General features: G+C 43.6%; 1 protein-coding gene across 1 annotated transcript in view; it reads right to left on the bottom strand.

Moving 5' to 3' along the window:
* The window catches only part of Rab8b (RAB8B, member RAS oncogene family), a 61,682-nt gene extending 48,859 nt beyond the window's left edge, over positions 1–12,823 (bottom strand). The window contains exon 1 of the mRNA XM_042687949.1: positions 12,621–12,823. Coding sequence (XP_042543883.1) covers positions 12,621–12,744 — 124 coding nt within the window. The 5' untranslated portion in view covers positions 12,745–12,823. The remainder of the gene's footprint in view (positions 1–12,620) is intronic.
* Positions 12,824–20,008: the final 7,185 nt, after the last annotated feature.

Genomic DNA, 20,008 nt, shown 5'->3' with positions numbered 1-20,008 from the left:
GAAAACAAAGGAGGAAGCCACAATGCTTGATAAGAAATGTACTCATCTTGCCCATGTAATTGTAACTCCTCTGTACGGTATTTTCATAATAATAAAAAAAATTTTTAAATAAATTAAATAGCTACAAATGCCTTTGTCTAAGGCATTCACCAGCTTTGTTTCCTTAAGACAAATACACAACAAATAATTGTGACTTTTGGAGGCTGTGGTTCTTTCTGAACTGTGAATATGTCTAATATAAAAATGTTATGTATTAATTAATAATGCCAATAAAGGTATACAATTTGTTGTTTTTTTTTTTTTGGGGGGGGGGGGGTCTGGTCATAGGGCCTGAACTCTGGGCCTGAGCACTGTCCCTCAGCTCTTTTGCTCAAGGTTAGTGCTCTACCACTTTGAGCCACAGCACTACTTCCAGTTTTCTGTTGGTTAATTGGAGATAAAGAGTCTCACAGATTTTCCTGTCCAGGCTGGTTTTGAACCTTGATGCTCAGATCTCAGCCTCCATATAGCTAGGATTATAGGCGTGAGCCACCAGTTGCCTGGCTTAGAATGAGTATTTGAACTTGACAATTTCTGTGTCAAAAACTCCAACTTTTTTTTAATATGTATATATCTGTTGAGTTCTTTTGTTGTTGTTGTTGGTCATGAGGCTTGAACTCTGGGCCTGTGCACTGTCCCTCAGCTCTTCAGCTCAAGGCTAGTGCTCTACCACTTGAAGACAGTTGCCATTTCTAGTTTTCTGGTGGTTTATTAGAGATAAGAGTCTCATGGCCTTTCCTGCCCGGGCTGGCTTTGAACCACGATCCTTAGATTTCAGCCTCCTGAGTGGCTAAGGACTGTACGCATGAGCCACCTACACTCAGCCATCTGTTGAGTTCTTGTGCCTACTTTTTCCACTGGTTATCTCAGGACCAGAGTTTTCAAGGGAATATTTGTGTGTGAAATGACAGGCTAAGGCTGAAATCTATCAGTGTCTTTTCCACTGTAGCACACACTCATTCTCCTGTCAGCAGGCCACAGGCTGCCTCCAGGAGGCCCTCAGCACTGCCCCGATGTCTGAGGGGCAGAAGAGAAAAAGCCAGTGCCAAAGGAGAAATCATGACAGTAGAGGCTGAATGAGCGAGACCCAGAGCCTGCCCTAGGGCCAAGTTCACAGCTTTGAGCAAGTCAACTTTGCCAATCAAGTTAGCAGCTCGGGCTTTTCTTCTTGGCTCACAGTGGCCTTCTGAAGACTTCGGAGTTAACAAACAAAACAAGTGTTGGTCTGCTTGACAATGCACTGTGAGAGGGAGGGAAACTTGGCCACGCAGACTCTCAGAAACAGAAGGTACAGTAGATATAATTTCACTCCCCAAAAAAGGACAGGCTAACATGAAAATTAAACCTAATTTACTAAAGGAAGGAAGCTCACAATTAAAGGAGCTGCTTTGCAAAATGACAGTGTATCTAAGGCCAAGAGCAGACAAGCATAACAAACCAATGGCCCCATGTGGGGAGACAATGCCGAGACTTCTGATCTAATTAGTTTCCTTTTCACAAGAGTCAGATTCATAATTAAGCTCTGTCCTTTAGGCCCCACTCTGCTGTGTACATATTCTATGGCTTCCTAAGGGACTAGGTTGCAGGCCAAGAGACAGCCCAAAACCACAAGTCCACTGACCTCTTGGGCCAACAGACAATAGCATTAGCTATTACTGAGGCCTGTCCAAAGGGGCTGTTCATCTTCCAACCAGACATACTTCCCAAGGGCTTGTGGGTCAGTTCCATAGCTCTCCCAGACCACTGAAAGGGATCAGGGCTAAGTGCCCAACACAGAGTCCCATGGTATACTCCAGTCCCTGTTCTGAAAGATGTAGCTGTCATGGATCTGGGCTGGAAGTGTGGCTCAAGTGGCAGAGTGCCTGCCAAACAAGCAAACTGAGCAAGAACTCAAGACCCCACCCAACTTCAAGTCCCAGTACCAGCACAAAAACAAAACAAGCTTGGTGGTAGTAACTCATGCCTATAAGCCTAGCTACCCAAGAGGCTGAGAGCTGAGGATCATGGTTCAAAGTTAACCCATGCAGGAAAATCCGTGAAACTCAATTAACCACCAAAAACAAGAAGTGGAGCTGTGGCTCAAGGGGTAGAGTGTTAGCCTTGAGCAAAAAGCTCAAGGGCAGGGCCCAGGTCCTGAGTTCAAGCCCAGGACTGGCACGCGCGCACACACGCACACACACACACGCGCACACACACACACACACACACACACATACACACACACACACTTCCTGACCATTTATCTTCAGAGAGTGTCCTTGCAATTTATGATATATTCAAACAATTACTGTCACATTCTTGGCCAAACTATGCAAAACTAGAATGTGATATAAGCAGGTCTGCCAGTCCCCAGTCCCAGCTCTGAAAGTAGAAAGCTGGGCAACACTACACACTGCCTCATTGCTCCAGGGTTCGGTTTTAGCACGTGCAGGCGGGATTCCACACCTAAGCCAACTTTTGCAATGAGTTCTGAAATCCTGCAATGCTGTCCCCAGATACCAACAACAATGAGCACTGCCTTAGTTGACAGCAAGTCTCAATTTGGTGAACATGTCACATAGAGCTTTACCATTTATCCCAGGAACCAAGAAATAAAACTCTGGGCTGAGAAGGATAGCAACTCTTAGGAAAATGGTCAAAGGTGAAGCTAAAGGCACACAACAAAGCACTTCATTCAGCATGCTAAAATGCTACAGGTATGTCAACAAGAAAACACCACCATAGCTGGGTACTGGTGGCTCATGCCTATAATCCTAGCTACTTGGAAAGCTGAGCTCTGAGTACTGTGGTTCAAAGCTAGCCTAGGCAGGAAAGTCCCTGAGACTCTTACCTCTAATTACCCACCAGAAAAATGGGAAGTGGAGCTGTGGCTCAAAGTGCCAGAGCACTACTAGCCTTGAGCAAAAACACTCAGGGAAAGCACCCAGGCCCTGAGTTCAATCTGAGAGAAATGGGGGAGGGAGGGGCGGGGATATATCTAGCAGGGTGGCTTCTTAACTGTTCTTACCACTGTACAAGACAGTCCTCAGTAACTAAATAACTACAAAAAGAGCACGTTTCTTTCTTCCTCTTCAGGAATTAGGTGAAATTCCTTTCAGATTTTTATGCATTTCAATCCAAAAGAAAAATCCAAAACATAAAACTAGATATAGGAAAAGGACATATGTCTAGAGTGTCATATCTAATAATACTGTTAATACTGAGATTTTTTTTTAGTCATAACATGTTGGAGAGCAAACTGTTCACATTAGAAACAACACAGGTAGTCAGGCACCTGTGGCTTCTGCTTGTAATCCTAGCTACTCAAGAGGCTGAGACTTGGAGGGTTGAAGTTCAAAGGCAGGCCAGGCCAAAAATTAAAAAAAAGTCTGAAAGACTCTATCTCCAATTAACCAGCAAAATGCTAGACTGGAAGTATAGCTCAAGTGGTAGAGCATAAACAGTGAGAAAGAAAGCTGAGCCAGAGGGTGAATCTAAGAGTTTAAGCCCTGGTACAGGTACCAAAAAGGAAAGAAGAAGGAGAAGGGAAAGAAGGAGAGAGCAAAGTAGGGGAGGGAAGGGAAGAGGTGAACATGTATATAAGATGTTGCTACCTCCTTGTCCAATAGAAGAGGTCAGGAACCCATCACAGCCCTCAGAAAAGACCTGAGCTTTTTAGGATACAACATTTTGGGGAGCCACTGCCAGTCCACCAAAACTGACATTTTCACCCCAGCTTTGCATATTCTTGTGCTTGCTATTAAAGTCTCTTTATCCTAGTTTCCCTTCATATATCTTGCCAAAATATTAGATCAAGTCTTTAATGAAAGCCACTTCAGGCCAATCTCAAGACAAAAGTGAAACTATCAAATGGCCATTCCTTTTCAACTATATTGTCATTTCTTTCTTATCTTAAGGGTAGAAAATATAATGATACAAATCAGTTTTACTCTTCTCCCATGAGGTAGATGAGTGGTTCTATATATATAAAATGTTTATTCACATCTTTTGAAAATATAGGATCCGGCTGTGTTTGGCCCAAACACCCAGTCCAGTTCTACTCACTAGCTTGTCACTCAAACAAGGGCCGACAGATCACAGACACAAACACAGCACCATCTGCTAATTAAAACTGGGCATGAGACTGTTAACAGGCATCTGTTGCATTGTTGGAAGCTAATGGGCAGAGACAAAGCTGAAATGGTTCTTCTAATGCAAACCCAGTGATTTCACTCAGTTTCTATTTGCTATTTATGTTGGGGGGGGGGGGCATAGAAGCAGGACATTAAAACAGCTCATTATGCAGACTGAGAGATAAGTGAAATATCTTTCATATTCCAAAACAACCCTCGCAAAGTAATTATAGGAAGAGAAACAGCATTTTCTCCTGAGGGAGATGCTTTGGGGGGGGGGGGGGGCTAACAATTGAAATTAAGTACTTTTCATCTGAACTCAGACATGATCTGATCATCTCTCACACTCACTATGAAAGAATAACGAAGCCATGCAATGCTTTATAGCTTCAACGATGCTTTCACAAGTCACCCAACTATCCAGTCATTCATGCACTATGCAGCTGTTTAATGCAGGCTTGACACTTCCCTTAGGGAACTCTCAGCAATCCTGAACAGTAGGTACCGATCACTGTAATCTATCACAGATGGAGGAAGTAAGGACCTCCAAAGAACAAACTACTCCCACAAGACCACAAAGCCAGGAAAGGCAGGTAGATGCAGGACATGATCATCTACCTGGAAGATGAGAAGAATTTAGAAAGTTTTCTTTTCTTTTACAATGCAAACAATAGCTCTGATAAAGGGTGCTGTAACCTCCATATAGTCTTGGCCATTGAGTTTCTTTAATAAATTGGTAGCTTTCTGAGGCACAGATTAAATACCCTCAGTTTTGTTCTTTTACTTGCCCATAAACTTGGATTTTTGTTGTTGTTGTTGTAGTTTTTTTCTGGATATGCTGGTCCAAGGGCTTAAACTCAGGGCCTGGGCACTGTCCCTGAGCTTTTTTTGTTCAAGGCTAGTGCTCTACCACTTGAGCCACAGTACCATTTCGGGCTTTTTTTCTGAGTAGTTTATTAGAGATAAAGAGTTTCACAGGGCTGGGAAGGTGGCTCAGTGGTAGAGTGCTTGCCTTGCATGCATGAGGCCCTTGGTTTGATTCCTCAGCACCACAGAAACAGAAAAAGCCGGAAGTGGCGCTATGGTTCAAGTGGTAGAGCCCTAGCCTTAAGCTGAAGAGCTGAGGGATAGCACCCAGGCCCAGAGTTTAAACCCCACGACTGACAAAAAAAAAAAAGTGTTTCACAGACTTTTCTGCCCAAACTAGCTTCAAACCATGATCCTCAGATCCCAGACTCCTGAGCAGCTAGAATTACAGATATGAACCACCAGCCCCTGGCTTAAATTTGGGGTTTTTATGAGAAATTTTCAGGCTACCTTGAGCTATAACACACTCTCCCCACCCCCTCACCCCCTGCCACTCTCATTGGGCCAATACTTGCAGGGTCAGAGTGTCTGCGTGTGTGTGTGTGTGTGTGTGCGCGTGTGTGTGTGTGCGCGCAGCGCGCGCATGCGCGCATGCTCAAGTCTAGTACCCCTTGAGCCACAATTCCACTTCTGGCTTTTCAGTGGTTAATTCAAGATAAGAGTCTCATGGACTTCCCTGCCGGAGCTGGTTTCAAACCAAAATCCTCAGCGCTCAGCCTCCAGAGTAGCTAGCACCAGCATCTTGCTCCCTTAGCTTTTTAAATTTTATTTTTTATTTTCTGCTCAAGGCTGGTGCTCTACCACTTGAGCAACTGTTTGGTGGTTTGGGGTGATTGCTTGGAAAAGTCTTACAGCTTTCCTGCCCAGGCTGGCTTCAAACCACAATCCTCAGTAGCTAGGATTACAGGTGTGAGCTACCAGCACCTGGCCCTCTTCCTTAATTCACAGCTCCTACCTGACCCATTTGCTTTTGCAGTCCTGACCCATTTTCCAACAGTCATTACTCTTATCCTGCATTTCCTGGTTCATCTTTCCATGCTACTTACATTTCAGATGCTGCTGATCTACATCCTATCGATCACTACAGCACTTTCGCTGGCTAAAACCCACTTCCTCAGCCCCACTCCAACCCTCTTCTCACTCTGCTATGAAATGTACTTGCCTATAAATTTTCCCTATATGACACAAAGGAGAGCCGGACCTGAGCCCTGCCCGTAGCAGCCTGGTCTGCGTCCATTCCTCCTGCATTCTTTTCAGAGTCAGTTTTCAGGTTCAACTCAAAAAACCAAGCACTGAATTTCTCCAGGTCTTCAAAGATTAGACTTATTCCTCTCTGGGTCAACAGCCAAACCTATTCTGCACTAGCTTTTTCTCAGTGAATCCAAACAATGCTGCTGTTGTTGCCAAGTGAAGCCCCTCTGCCTTGTCCGCCCGCCCAACAGCTGGTGAAACTCTTCATCAAAGTACACTTACGTCTTAAGACAGATCCACATCTGTACCCAAGACTCAGTTTCCCCACACCCATCCTTCATTTGCACAAAGGCCGTTTTCATTCACTGCAACACAAATGGAGATGACTTTAACCCTTCATCTTCCAGTACTGAATTAGTTTTCTGATCCATTCTTGTTATCCTCGCTATGACTTAGATGGAAGTTTTCTGACAGCTTTGAATGACATTAAATGACATTCAATGAAGTTGTGGTGCACAAAATGTTCAATTTGAACTTGCCTGTTCCCTGCATATTTTTGTTTGAGAACTTGAAACCAAGGAAAACAACTCGGAAAATTAAAATCAACTTGCTCTACATATCTGGATTATGCTCAGCCAAATGTTGATATCATCTTGGATAAAAATGTAAATATGACAGAGTTTGTTTTTCAGTCAGTAAGTCTTGAGAAAAGCTACCAGCCAAAAACAGTTTTTAATTTTCAGCAAGGGTCAACAAAACTTCTTCTACAAAGAACAGTTGGTAAATATTTTTGAGCTCTGAGGGACACATACAATCTGCTACATACTCTTCATTGTTTTGTTATACTCTAAATGACCTTTTTTCAAAGAATGGAAGAACCAAAGGCTGGGAACCATTTTGTTGTTGTTACTGTTGTTCTTGTTTGGTTGGTTGGTTTAGTTGTGTTTTTAGTTGCACAAATGTAATTTTAGCTACTCAGGAGGCTGAGATCTGAGGGTTACAGTTCAAAGCCTACCAAGGCAAAAGAGTCTGTGAGACTCTTACCTCCCAATTAACTAGCAAAAAGTCAGAAGTAGAGCTGTGACAAGTGGCAGAGTGTCACACTTCATCAAAAGTTAAGGAACAGTGTGTCCAAGCACTGAGTTCAAGCCCCATACTGACATGTGTATGTGCAGGAACACACACACACACACACACACACACACACAAACCATTCTTACCCCTTGGCCACATCTGGCTCACAGACCATTGTGCACTAACCCTGATTTTAAGGAAAGTGAACCCAAGGAAAATATGCAATGTTAGTTACCAAATAAAAGATCTAAAACTGTTCTAATGAGACATAGCTGCACCATAATTACCACCTTGCAGCTATTAAAATGATTACATTAGTTATTTTGCACGTGGAAGGAATTTTAATGGCAGAATGCACTTTGATCTTTTAACCTGAAACTACAGACATGGAAAGAAAGGGCAAAGGCCACCAGCCATTTATTGAGTTATCCCAGTATAAACTTATAGGGCTCCCTGCCACTGAGGACACTAACATTTCCCTAAACACCACTAATCAAAGTGGAAACAGCTTAACTTTACAAAGACATATATACAAAATCTAGTTCCTCTTTGGAAAAGACAGATGACTAATATTTCTGGAGATGATCATACTGATCAGAAATCGCTCCTACTGAAGTGGCAAATTGATCTGGGGTCTACCTGAGGCTGGGTATGAGACTTTGAGGGTGTCAATGAAGTCCTCACCTTCTCATTTATAAGAGTGACTTAGGGCATAAAGTAGATCATTTCTAAGACTCTTTTCTGATGTCACACTATGACTATACTAAATAATGAAACCACTCAGGAAATACCTAACAGGAAGAAGGGGGCAGGGCAGTGGAGAGAGGCAAGGAGAAGCCATTTAGATTGTCCTGTTGGAGGGCAGAGCTGGGCTATCTTTTTTCTTTTCTTTTCTTTTTAAAAACAATGCTACTTCAATACACTAGCATGGCCTCATATCAATATTAAAATGTCCATATCCCATAAAGAACACTGTTAGTGTTTTAAGGTTATATTCTACAGGCATTTAGCTGAACGCTAATTAGGGGGTGAGACTAGGGACAGGGTGAGAGAGAATGAATATAGTTTAAGTAGTTTATTTGCATGGATGTAAACAGAACCATGAAAACTGCTGAGATTGTTTAAAGAAATGGCAAAGGAATAAAGGAAACTGATAGAGGGGGTAAGTTTGATCCCCATACATTGCAGGTATGTGTGGAAATGACACAATGAGACTTTCCTTGTACAACTAATGTATGCTAATAAAAAATCACAACAATAAGCCAGGCCCCAGTGGCTCACACCTGCAATCCTAGCTACTCAGGAGGCTGAGATCTGAGGATCTTGGTTCAAAGCCAGTCCATGAAACTCACCTCCAGTTAACAAGGCCCAGAGTTCAAGCCCCACCACTGAACAACAACAACAAAAATGTTCATTACAATTGTGTAAGGGGAGTTAGAGAGATTTCAAAAACTTTTCAAACATTTGTACTGAAAATCCAGTTGGTCCTACTCTGGGCCTATAATTTCAAGTACATTAAAAAAATACCCCTCTTCCATGGTTAACAAATATTATTTAACTGATATGCTGGAAGATCACCAATATGTCAGAGAAAAGATCTACCTTTCGCCACCCCAGAGACTAGAAAGGAAAGGACTGCAAGGGGTAAGACCTTAGTACCATGAGAGAGACTTCTGTATCTAGAATCAAAATGACCGTCTCTCTTTCCTCATGACAGAACTACTATTGACAGTTTCTGAAGAAAACTACTTCCACTTTAAAAAGGCAAACTGAAGATTTAAAATGTACCTCCATGGTAAGAAACCAAACCAAGTACCCATCTTATCAAATACACACAAACCCAGGCATTAAGAAATGATCTCTCCAGTGATGGAGAGCTTATCAGGTTTTGTCAGCCATGCTGGGTCAGATCTTGTCAACTCCCAGTCACAAAAAAAAAAAACGAGGAAGTTACACACGTCAGTCATTTGAGAAACAATATGACTGGGAAAGAAATGGGCCACCAACTGTCATTTCAACTTCCAGTCCTAGATATTGGGTGAAGGACATGACTGCTAGAGATACGCATACCACAGAAGTCTATGTTTTTTGTCAGTGAAGAATATGTGAAACTTTTTAGTGGAGGGATGCACACATTCATCTTATTTTCCCGGTTTGATTTCAACAACTAAGGCATTGAGTGTCAGGTATATAAATTCTTCTACTATTTGAAGGTGGTTTGATTTCAACAACTAAGGCATTGAGTGTCAAGTATATAAATTCTTCTACTATTTGAAGGTGGTGTGACTACTTCTGGTTGGTGCTCTCGGGCTGAATAAGAGGTAAGGGATGCCCCCTCCTCCCTGTCAACTGAAGACACAGCTCACAGTCTCTTTAGCACATCTACCATACAGGAAGTACAAAGCCCAAGAGCTCCCATGAGACTCAGCCCATTCATGTCTACCTCCTATTCCACATTGTGGCAGGACACATTTTAATAGTTTTGACCCTACAAAGAAGCTCATTTCAATCATCTCTTTAAAAATCCACAAGCAAGATTCTAATCCTTCAGAGTGAAAAAATATGGTTTTATTATTGTCAAGGGTACTAGTGATTGAACTTATATATGTTGAGTGCATGCTAGATTACTAGGCTATACTCCTTTTCCAGAAATTTTTGATGAGTGTGCTGGTATTTGGGGCTTGAAGTCAAGGCCCTATGCTCTATTTGGCTTTTTCTGCTCAAGGCTGGTACTCTACTACTTGAGTCATATTTCCACTTTTGGCTTCTTGTTGGTTAATTGGTAATAAGAGTCTCAGAGTTTTTTTGTCTGGTGGCTTCAAACTGCAATCCTCAGATCTCAGCTTCTTGAGTAGCTAGGATTGTAAGGAATGAACCATCAGTACCTGGCTTAGAAAAGTAATTTTCTTGTATGTATGTGTTGGTCCTAGGGCTTAAACCCAGAGCCTAGACACTGTCCCTGAACCATTTTGACCAAAGCTAGTACCCTACTACTTGAGCCACAGTTCCACTTCCAGCGTTTTTGGTGCTTAATTGCAGATAATCTCACAGACTTTCCTGCCCAGGCTGGTTTCAAACTATGATCCTCAGATCTCAACCTCAAGAGTAGCTAGGATTACAGGGATGAGCCACCAGCACTAGGCTAGAAAAGTAATTTTTAAAAGCTATTTTACTATTTTACTACTATTTTATATGGTAGCAGATATCTTTACAGAAAATGTGGGACAAAAATTAAGAAAAAACAAACAAACTTATTATTAAAAAGCAAAAATCATCCATGGAATTTAACAGAAACTGGATCAGTGACATTTGCTCACTTTCAAAGCAAGAGATAACTTCTGGGAGGGACACACATAGGCTGGACCAAGGCTACCCACTCCACCTGTTAGAAATTCTAACTTATCATCTGTAATTCAGTATTCAATCACCAATGGAGAAGCGTTACTGAGGATTTTGAGATTACCACCAGTGTCAAAAACCAATGTCCTTTTAGCTGCTGTACCAGCTCCCAACAAATCTCTAACAAATACACTTGAGAGATGACATTTAAAAATCTGCTTCCTCAGAAAAGAAAAAGTCCCACTCAAGACTGACTGCCAAGAACTTGAAACTCAAACTTCCCCTAAATCCAGACATCACAACAGCCAGCCAGGAAGCTTTAAACCATTCAATCTGCACGAAAGAGATCAGAATAAACCAGTAAGAGCATTTCCCAATACTTGAATTGAAAAGTGCTCTATACCCAAATACCCTTTTTAAAAAAACAGACAAACTATCCTTACAACAGAAATATGTAAACACACGTATTGCCAAATCTCAAGCTCCTAATTACTTCCCAAACCAGAAATCATGGCGAAATAGGCTGTAACAGGGATTGGAAAGATGTCTAAATAAGCTGCTATGAGAGGCTTGAAATATCACCCAGACAACCAAAAGCTAAAAATCTTGAGGTACTTAATTAACTGAAGCTATTTAACAAGGGAAATGATGGTACGATCACATCCACAAGTGGTTTACAATCAGTTTTTATTTGCTCTTAATGTATGGCTCAGTGAGAGGTTTTGTTACCTGAACACCATGTCTTTCTCTACAAATGTAAGGAAAGGCAGCTCCTAGCCAAGATCAGAAAAGAAAAGAAAAAAAAAAATCTCGAATAAATTGGAAGTAATTAGGGGTTATGTCACACGTTGTGATTCATTTAACAAGTAATAATTAGAACCAAAGCAAAATGTATAGGATAGTAAGCAGAAATTAGGATCGATTCCTTGGCTTGGGGAGTTTAGTAAGCGTTCGAGTTCAAGAATTTAAACAATTGAGGTGTTGCTTTTCCGGAGATGGGAGGAAAGGAGTGAATCCATCTCTTCCTGACAACATCATTTCCCCCCAAAGTCACCAATCTCCTTCATGCCGATTTAACCCTCCAAACAATTCCACGCTCCATACACATTATTCCACCAAGAGTCACTTTTTACCTTCTCCAGCACTTAACCTAGCCCCAAAGTACAGAGGAAAGAGCCACCACTGTCCCCTCCCCAGTTACTGGGAAAGTCCAGCACCCCCCATCGCTTTCCACTTCCTCTCCCTTTCCACCTCTCTTTACTACATATGCTGGCTTTCCCCTTTCCTTTTGGGGGGGGGGGGGCATCCTCAGCTTCTTTTGACTTTGCCCAAGTAGCCTCCGGTGGTCCTCTGCTCCCCCTAACCCCCCCCCCCCCACACACACACGCTTCCCCGTCCTCTCCCGTGGCATCTCTGCCCAGACCTCTTATAACCAGTGTCCCCCCCCCCCCAACCCCCCTCGTCTCTCATTCATTTCCCCTCCACTCCCTTCCGATGGCCTGGTCGCGCCTCTCTCCTCCCTCGTGTCCTCCGGTCCCTGGACTCCGGGGTCCCCTCTCATTCCTCAAACCTTCATTTCCCCCCTTTCACGCTTCCTTCCTCTTTCCTGTCTTTTTCACACCATGTTCGCATCCCCTTCTCTGTCCCTGAGATTTCCCGTTACCCCCCCCGCACACACACCAAACACACACACACACACAGGCATACGCACTGGGTCCCCTCGGAACCCCCTCCTGGTCGGCCCTGAACCCCCTCACTGCCCCCAAGCCCCCCTGAGTCCTGGTTGCCCCTCCGCCCCTCTGCCTCACGCCCTCGCCCCTCTGCCTCTCCCTCTCCCACGGTTCCCATCGCTCGGCCTCCCGGTGGCCCCCGAGCTCCCCGATCTCCCCCCGGCCCCAAGCCCTAGCTTGCCCTCTCCCAGTATCCGCCCCCCATTTGTCACCCCCCCCCCCCAGCCTCCCGCCCCGCCGGCGTCCAGAGCCCCGGCCCCTCCCTCACCGATGGTGGAGATGAAGGTGGTGTTGAAGGCGTCCTCCGAGAAGCGGAACAGGAGGCAGGTCTTGCCCACGCCCGAGTCTCCGATCAGCAGCAGCTTGAACAGATAGTCGTACGTCTTCGCCATCTTCTCGCTCCGGCCCTCTGACCGACCGCCGAGCGCGGAGGAGGCGGCGGCGGAGCGAGGCGCCGAAGGGGCCGCGGGAGAGGGGGCGTGTCCGCCGAGCCGCCCGCGCCCCGCCCTGCGCCCCGCCCCACGGAGAAGGCCTGCGCGCCCCGCCCCGAGGGGGCCAATCCGTGAAGGCTACGTCATCCGCGCCCGCGCCGCCAGGCTTCATGGGAGTTGTAGTTCTTTTTTTTTTTTAATTTTGAGGAGTCTCGGGCGTGCCCAGCGCGGACTGTCCAGACCCGGCTTTTTAAAGCTCTGTTCCCGGGTGGAGTGACCTAGGCGCTTCCGCTCTAGCAGGGATGGGCGACCTCTTTGTGAACTCTGCTAAACCTGCTGCTGAACTTTTACTTCGTTGTTTCTTTGTTTAGGGGAGCCTTTCAAGCCCAGGACTTGCTGCATCCCGAAGCGAGGGTGCTCGGCGCAGCCTCGCGTTACCCGCGGGGGGACCTGCCGGCTTTCCCTCCAGCTCCCGCCCAGACCCCCTTTTCATCACCGAGCTGGAAAGGGATGATTACCTCGCCAACTTGAACCCACTTTCACCCCCTTCACACCACACAGACCAAAGCCAAATACAGCAACTGTTTTCTTACAGGATCACCTACACAGACGGGGCTTCCCTCACCCCGTAGGAAGATGGACAAGAAAAACAGAAAAGGATTTTTAAAAGGAGGGGAGGGGAGGAGGAAAGAAAAGAAGAAGGAAAAGGAGGAGGAGGAGAAAGAAAAGGCAGAGGAGGAGGAGGAAAAGAAGGAGCAGGAAGAGGCTCTTTTAAGGTTCTGTGTCTTATAAAATAGTAAGCTTCACCTGGCACTGGAACTTTGGCCACGGATATTTAGAAAATTAGATTTGGGTTTGGTCTCAGCTCAGTCATTTAACCCTTGGGACGGGTCATGCAGCTTCTGTAAACCTCGGCTTTCTATTCTGTAAAATAGATATAAAACTATATCCTTCATTGGTTGTAGCAAAAAATGAAGTACCGAATGTGAAAGCACTCTGAAACCAGTAAGTCATTGTGAAAGTGTCAGAATTATTATTATTATTTTTGTATTTGTGCTGGTACTGAGGCTTGAACTCAGGGCTTGGGCACTACCGCTTACCTTCATTCACTTAAAGCTAGTGCTCCTCCACTTGCCCCACAGCTCCACTTCTAGTTTTTTTGGTGGTTAATTGGAGATAAGAGTCTCCAGAATTTGCCTGCCTGGGCTGGCTTTGAACCTCGATCTTCAGATCTCAGCCTCCTTTGTGCTAGGATTACAAACATCAGTCACCTGGTCTCAACAGTGTATTTGTAGCCTGTCAATTAGGCTCTCAAGTAAGGTGACAAAGGAAGGGAGGAAGGAGCATTCTGTTATATCCAACTCGATTCTTCGATATTTTTTGCCTGAGAATACTTCATTGTCTTGAGGATGTGTTGCTCAGTCCTCCTTTTATTTGCTGGTACCCAGGATCTAACCAGATAAAACTCCTGTGAGAGTGGGGTTCAGGAGTTACGTAACCTGGTGGGAGGAATAGTTGAGAAGACCAGAGGAGACATCCTGTCCCTGATCTGTTTTCTCATGTCTTCTTATACCCAACACCCCAATTGTCACTTGTAATATGTATAATACCAAAAGCTAAAACCCCCAGGATTTTTTTAAACATTAATAAAAGCTCCTTGGATCCATAAGTAATTTTTAAATGAATAAAGAGTTTCTGCACCAATCGCTGGTGATTCATAGCTTCAATCCTACCTACTCAGGAGGCTGATCTCAGTTCAAAGCCAACCTGGACAGGAAAATCTCTGAGACTTGTATCAATGGGTAACGTCCAAAAAGCCAGAAATGGAGCTATGCCTTAAAATAGTAGAACAGTAGCCTTAAGTACAAAATCTCAAGGACAATGCCCAGGACCTGAATTCAAGCCCCAGGACTAGCACAAAAATAAATAAATAAATAAATAAATAAAACAAGTTCCTTTGACCAAAATACTGGAGAGATGCTAATACAAATATTGACATTGGATGTAAGGAAATCCTTTCTGAAAGAGACAGGTTATCGAATAAATTCAACCATTGATGCAACAAGAAAAATACTTGGGCAGCTCTTTGAACAAGTCATCAGGCTCTTCTGACACATCTTAGTGGCTTGGGATTACATGGACACAGAAGGCAATGGTGTTACATTCTGAGTACAATTTCATAGAAATCTTGGTTGGCCCATGGACTTTCACCTCTACGTGACGAAAGGTGTACTACATCCCCATTAACTCATATTTATTGATTATGCAGTGGCCACAGAGCATTGGCTGCTGCTGTTAGCCAAATATGTGATTTCTAGAGCCCGCTTGATGAGGACAAAGTTATTCAGAAGTCAAAGTCATGATAATGAAGAAGGTTTCCACTCTCTAGCACAGGCTGAGCCTCTTTGCCCAGGCCAATATTCAGGCAAACCTCTGGACTTGATTTCTCTCAGAGTCTTTTCAGGTGTAGAAAGCTCAGTTGCTTTATCCTCATTCTTGGAGCATAGCAGAATTATCTTCAAAGATCAGTGGACTCTTTTTTTAAGATGTGTACATACTAAAGGAACTTTTTAAGCTGGGCACTGGTAGCTCACACCTATTATCCTAGCTTCTCAGGAGGTTGAAATCTGAAGATAGCAGGTTCAAAGCCAGCCCAGGCAGAAAAGTCTGAAAGACCACATCTCCAGTTAACCAGCAAAAAAAAACTGGACTAGAGGTGTGTCTCGAGTAATAGAGCTCCAATTGTGAGCCAAAAAAATCTCTGAGTTCAAGCCCAGTACCACTAAAAAAAAAAGTTTCATTCTAATATGAATTTAAGTTCAAAAGAGAATTTTAATGTCCCCTAAATTTCCTTAGGGGAATTTTGTACACTGACAGGAATTTTCTTTTAATTGGGTCTTATTTTCATTTCCTTAGCTTTTCTGTGATGCTAAGTGTATGTAAATTGAGTCTTGCTCTTTGGTAGATTTGTGTACCACTTCTGCACCATTCAGGTGTTTTGATATATTGATACTATTTCAAAAGGAACTTTTTTCTTTTATGCATTAATTCTTTTGTGCAACAATAGATTTGAGGTAGCAACTAGGTACCATTGATTGAAGACATTTGGCTCACAATATAAGTGATCCAACTACTGGATCGCAAACTGAGTTTGTGCCAGTTGCTAAAACCCAACTTCAACATGCTGTACCCCTGGCAGGCACTAGGCAGATAGGCAGGCACAGTCAGTTTGATTAAAAGAATGCTGTTGAAGCCCCTACAGAGCATTGTGCATGCTTCTTTGATTACAGAAATCCAAGGCACCTGGTGTGCATTTTTACTTTGATTTGAGGAAGCTATTTTTCCCTACAGGTGATTTAGAATAATGGTACTTACTCTTCTATTCCTGGAGGGGACTCAGGAGCCAGGCTGAGTGGTCTGATTCCCACATAGCAAACTCTCTGGTGATGGTACTCCAAGGTCATCTTTTTGATGGGAGGATTAGGTGAGCTTCAGGTTTGTGAGTGTGTGTGTGTGTGTGTGTGTGTGTGCACGCACGCGCATGCGTGTGCGTGCGTGCCCGTGTACACACATTGGCACTGGGGCTTGAATGCAGGATGTGGGTGCTGTCCCTTAGCTTTTTCAAGGCATGACTCCTCTTCTGGCTTTTTGCTGGTTAATTGGAGAGTCTCATGGACTTTCCTGCCCAGGCTGGCTGTGAACCTTGATCCTCAGATCTCAGCCTCCTGAATAGCTAGGATTACATACAGAAGCCACTTGAACCTGGCTTAGGTTGATTTGGATTACAGCTTGAGTTCCTTCCTTCCTTCCTTCCTTCCTTCTCCTTTCCTTCTTTCCTACTTTCCTACTTTCTTTCTTTATTTCCTTCTTTCTTTCTTTTCTTTCTTTCTTTCTTTCTTTCTTTGCCAGTCCTGGGCTTGAAGTTGGCCTGGGCACTGTCCCTGAGCTTCTTTTGCTCAAGGCTAGCTCTCTACACCTGAGCTACTGTGCCACTTCTGGCTTTTTCTGTTTATGTGTTACTGAGAAATCGAACCCAGGGCTTCATGCATGCTAGGCAAGCAATCTACCACTAAGCCATATTCCTAGCCCTTGAGTTGATTTTTTACCTTCTTCTTCCTGACCTATCTGTGTTCATTTGGCCTTCAGGCTGGCTTTCTTCAATGTCACAATCAACATGGCCATGCTGTACAATTCCAAGGGAACTGTTTACCTCTCACATAGTTGTTCATTTTGGGGCAGCCCATGAAGACTCTACAAACATATTCTTGAAGGTTTGTGTGTTCCATATGCAAATTATTGTATTATTTGCATGTCATTTATGAATTATTATTAGAATGTTTAAACAAGCTCAAATTGCTTCAAGACATTTGAGTGCAAGAAATGTCACCTTTTTGAAATTGCATAAGTGAAACTACAAAAATGTCGGGGAGGCCCCCCCCCCCCACTTGTCAAGGGCTGATAAAACTGGAATCAGTCATCATTGGGATATTTCCTCCCAGTAGTTGTATTCATCAAGAACCCAGGCACTGCCAGGCCCTGAGTTCAAGCCCCAGTATCTGCACAAAAAGAAAAGCAAACCAGGCATCAACTTGTGCCTGAAACTTGTCCCTAGCCATTGGTCTGTGCCATCAATTTGATGCTTCTGTCCAGTATTCTTGGGTGCTGGCGCTGAGCCATCTGTTGGGCACAGCTGTCCCGGTGAGCTACAAAGATGTCCTTCATGGTGCTTGTCCTCATGGAATGATAACTCAGCTGTTGAATAAGTTCTCTCTGTTGTAGCATGGCATGTGTTATTCTTTGTCTCTCTCTCTCTCTTGACCCTTGAGTTCTTTTGCCTGTAATCCCAGCTATACATGGAAGATGAAAATTAAGATGATTGAGGTTCAAAGCCAACCCTGGGTAAAATGTTAGCAACACCCCATCTTAACCAACAAGTTGGTCATGGTCATCTATAATCTCAACTACGGGGCATAGATAGGAGGATGGCTATCCAAGGCCAACCCTGGGGAAAAAAGCAAGACACTATCTGGAAAAGAACTCAAGCAAAACAAATGGTGGCTGGGGCCCATGGCTCAGATGGTAGAAGTACCTGCCTAGAAAGTGTGAAGTCTTGAGTTCAAACCCTCGTATCACAAAAACAAAACAAAAACAACACTGATCTCTGTGAGAAAAGAGACCTTGTGAATTTCTCATGGCATCGCCATCAAGCTTCTGGAAGGACGCTTTCCACATAGTAGGCACTGTTGGATGAGTGACTAGACATCGGCAAATTTATAAAGCATATGGGATCATTTAGTTTATGATTTGCTGTTAAGATTTAGGCAGGTACCCACTGATTTATATTCCAACTTGTATTCAAATGTTATTCATTCTGGGCGAGCACACCATTCATTGTGTCTTTAACCAATTAGTGTGCCTATCTGTTATTTTTCTAGCTTGTCAAGATCACTTTGAAGGATAAGCCCTTAAAAATACCAATTTATTCTATCATCTGTGCATCGTCTAAAGACATGCTATTTGTTTAGTGCTATTCTGGTGTTAGAATTCTATAATTATCCTCATCAGAGAGGGAGGAACTGTAGTCTTCCACCCACTGACAGTCCCTGAGTGATCACTGAGTGAATAATGTCCACTCAAACAAATATTCATTAAGCTCCCATTATGAAGCCAGATCAGCAAGCCACCTGGAGAAATCTGTCATGTGGTTCCTGGCCTCTGTTTTCTCTCAGCTAATTGAGGGAAGAGCACACACAAGTGAAAAGTTCAATATGGAAGGTAGATACTTCACTGGTATGCATTGCATTTAGGGTGATGGGGGTCAAATGCCAATTCTGTTTGGCTGGTTTTTAATTCAGATCACTGAAGCACCTATTCTGATTGGTCAGAAGTCTCTTGGTTACTTCACCATCCATCCTGATTGTCCAGGCTTCTACTTTGATTAGACACTGCTTATTAAAAATTTGTAGATTGCCACTGGATGCAATACTTTTTAAATATGGGATGACAATTTTTAAAATTATTGTATCTGCTTGATGAATGAGTCTTTCCTAGCTCAGGTTCTATGACAAAGCCATGGTGCAAAGAAGGTGAAGGAGGGCTGAACACGACCAAGGTAAGACTACCTCTCCCATAAGCCCCATAAACTTGGGCAAGGATCAAGGCCAATGGCCAGATGAAGACACTTCTTCTCTTGGGGCCAGTGGTGAATCCCTAGGCACTCAGAATAAAAAAGAAGTCCCTTTTAATCAATAGTATTTCACACCTGTAATTCAAGATACTAAGGAGGCTGAGATCTGAGGATCACGGTTTCAAGCCAGACTGAACAGGAAAGTCCATGAGACTCTTATCTCCAATTAGTCACCAAAAAGCCAGAGTAGAGCTAGCCTTGAGTAGAAAAGCCAAGCAAGAACATGAGGCTCTCAGCTTAAGCCCCAGTGCTGCATACACACACACACACACACACACACACACACACACACACACACACACACACACACACACACACACACACACACACACACACACACCACTCCCAAAAGAAGCCCTTAAGTTGCAACTCTTCTGAATGGTTCCACTTCTGGACAGGAATCATCTCACAGAGTCACAATGCAAACTCCTCTTTGTACAACTACTATGTGCTAATAAAAATATAAGTAAACAGTGAAGGGGAGACAGTGATCAAGATGCATTGTACCCATATTCTGACTTGCTGAATTGAGAGCCCTTGTCACAACAGAAAAAGGTTTCTGAGGATAAAATGTTAGCAAAATTCATTCCTTTACATTAACCTAGGCATTGCCATGTATTTTGGGTAGAGCTTCTTGTAAACAAGTTTTGGCCTGTGTGTGGGGTGTGGTACTGGGACTTGAACTCAGAGCCTGGGAACCTTAGCTTTTTCGTTTAAAGACACTCTGCCACTTGAGCCACAGATCACTTCCAGCTAATAGGTGGTTAATTGTCTTCCCAGTGTGACTTTGAACCTTGATCTTCAAATCTCAGGCTCCTGAGTAGCTAGGATTATAGGCATGAGCCATTACCAGTTATTGGGGTAGAACATCTTGAAAAAGTTTTGAAAGTCTTTCTTTTTCTTAGTGGTAAGGATAGAACCCAGAGTCCTGCACAGTAGGCAAGCACTGTACTACTAAGCTACTATCTTCTACCTAAGGAAGTCTTTGCTAGTCAACCTTAAAAGGGACTTTGATCCAATAGCTGAGTCCAGATTACT

The sequence above is a fragment of the Dipodomys spectabilis genome, unplaced genomic scaffold, assembly GCF_019054845.1.
Source record: "Dipodomys spectabilis isolate Male_0828 unplaced genomic scaffold, ASM1905484v1 ptg000108l, whole genome shotgun sequence".
Taxonomy (NCBI): Eukaryota; Metazoa; Chordata; class Mammalia; order Rodentia; family Heteromyidae; genus Dipodomys; species Dipodomys spectabilis.
The sequence above is the reverse complement of the archived record's forward strand: the minus strand, read 5'-3'. Positions and strand labels throughout refer to the sequence as shown.